Below are 1,825 nucleotides of genomic sequence, written 5' to 3'. Positions count from 1 at the left end.
AAATCTATGTTTTCATATTTTATCCCACATTTAAGCAATGGTTATGGATCCTATATGCTTAGGAGTGTACTTGCAATAAAAAGGTCTTTCACTGTTTTGTATCTGGTATATGATCACAAAATGGAATAATTACAGATGGAGTATTTCAAACATTTAGATTTTTAGAATTTAATGTACTTGCCTGCAGCAGCATTTCATTTGGGTAGGTTAGCATAAATTTTAAATACTAAATATGCCAGGTTTGGTTTTGCTATTTTAGAAGGAAAAAACTGTTTATCAGTTATTAGGAAAGTTGATTATCATTAAATATTCTTTATCCTTTTTATCCTCTTGTCCTCCAGGATTTTGCTGAGTAAGATTTTCTTATTGTGTTGGTAATTTTAAGGATTGAGAAAGTGACACAGCTTTATATGTGAGTGTAGTGATTATTTGTGGGTGTTGCAGTGACTACATGGACCGGTTCCTTGATGAGGGAGAGGGAGGTGGAGTTCCAGCGTCGTGGCGTGACAATCGTTCCTCATCTCCCAGTCTTCATGCCCTGCTGTATGGAAAGCCTCCTCCAGGAAGCAATGCAGCTTCAGTGGGAGCTGGAGGAGGGAACTCTGTAGCCTCTGCTCCTACAGCACAGCCCACCCCACCCACTTCAACAGCAGAGGCTAATCTCAGCAACAGCAGCACTACCACCAAGAAAGATGGTGAGCCAGCAGTTATTTATCAACTCAACCAAATGGAAGATTTAGCCCGTCACCTAGACAGTGATTCGCTTGAGTCTTTAGCCAAAATGACTTCGTCAAATGCCTCAGTATCTATTGCCAAATCTGGCAAGAGAACCAGTAGTCCACGTCCTATGGACGTGGATCTCTCTATATCACGTACCTCTGTGTTAAACTCTCAACCAATTAGTGCAGAGGCTAAAAATATAGCAAAGGCAGAAACTGTTGCACAGTGAAATATAGTGTATACCTTTTTTATGAGTGTGTGTTGTGGTGGTTGTGAACAAGTGTTCGGTTACCAGTGCTACCACCCCAGAAAATGACCAGAGAGGACACCACAAGTCTACCTGTCTTGTATCCTGTGTCATTAAAAAAATAAACATGGAACCAATGCCTCTCCCATTTAGTGGGAAGGTTTAGGGTATGTGAGACTAGAAAAGAACGCATAGAGTCAGTGTATGGTACCTTGAAATTTTTTTTAAGAAAGTGACTATCATTCTTTTCTGGAAAAATTGGTCATTCTGATTTCTTCTAAAATTACCAAGTTAAAAATAGGTAAATCCCAGTTAAATATATGACCAATAATCCTGTATAACACTAGTAGGAATAACTAGTGTTTTATTTTAAGAAATGGATGTACCCTAAACTTGGGGAAAATGTCAGAACTAGAATATTTTTTTATCTGTTAGATTCCCATTGCATATGACCGTGCAAAGGAGTGAACATTACATTAGATTATGTTCGGTACTGACAAAGTCTACAAGTGTTTTGTTTAATTTGGTTGGCATTACAGAAAAATACCAGTGCAAAAGTGTTACAAATTGTAGAAACATTATTCATACATAGAGACTAAAAGAGGGACATGCAAGGAGTTTGAAGCATGTAATGGCTCAGGCAGTGAAAAGATTATGTACTGGTTATGCTTACCAGGCAGGTTGCTATGGGTCCTAATCTTCCGAGTTCAATATAAACTACAATTATATTTTTTACAAGACATTATATTCTAAGGTGATACAACTGAGTAGGTGACATACATGAGCGTTCTGTCCTCTAGTGAGGTCAGTTTGCACCTCCAAGTGATAATCTATTACCTTTTGTGGTCTAGTTGTATA

At 38.1% G+C, this 1,825-nt stretch overlaps 1 protein-coding gene across 1 annotated transcript in view; it reads left to right on the top strand.

The window, feature by feature from the left end:
- LOC119582195 (mesoderm induction early response protein 1-like) overlaps positions 1 to 1,725 on the top strand; it is a gene marked incomplete in the record, with an annotated part of 26,043 nt that extends 24,318 nt beyond the window's left edge. The window contains 1 exon segment of the mRNA XM_037930429.1: positions 445 to 1,725. Coding sequence (XP_037786357.1) covers positions 445 to 949 — 505 coding nt within the window.
- Between the last annotated feature and the right edge of the window lie 100 nt (positions 1,726 to 1,825).

This window comes from Penaeus monodon, chromosome 15, assembly GCF_015228065.2.
Source record: "Penaeus monodon isolate SGIC_2016 chromosome 15, NSTDA_Pmon_1, whole genome shotgun sequence".
In the NCBI taxonomy this organism is placed as follows: Eukaryota; Metazoa; Arthropoda; class Malacostraca; order Decapoda; family Penaeidae; genus Penaeus; species Penaeus monodon.
This window is presented reverse-complemented; position numbering and strand designations above follow the sequence as displayed.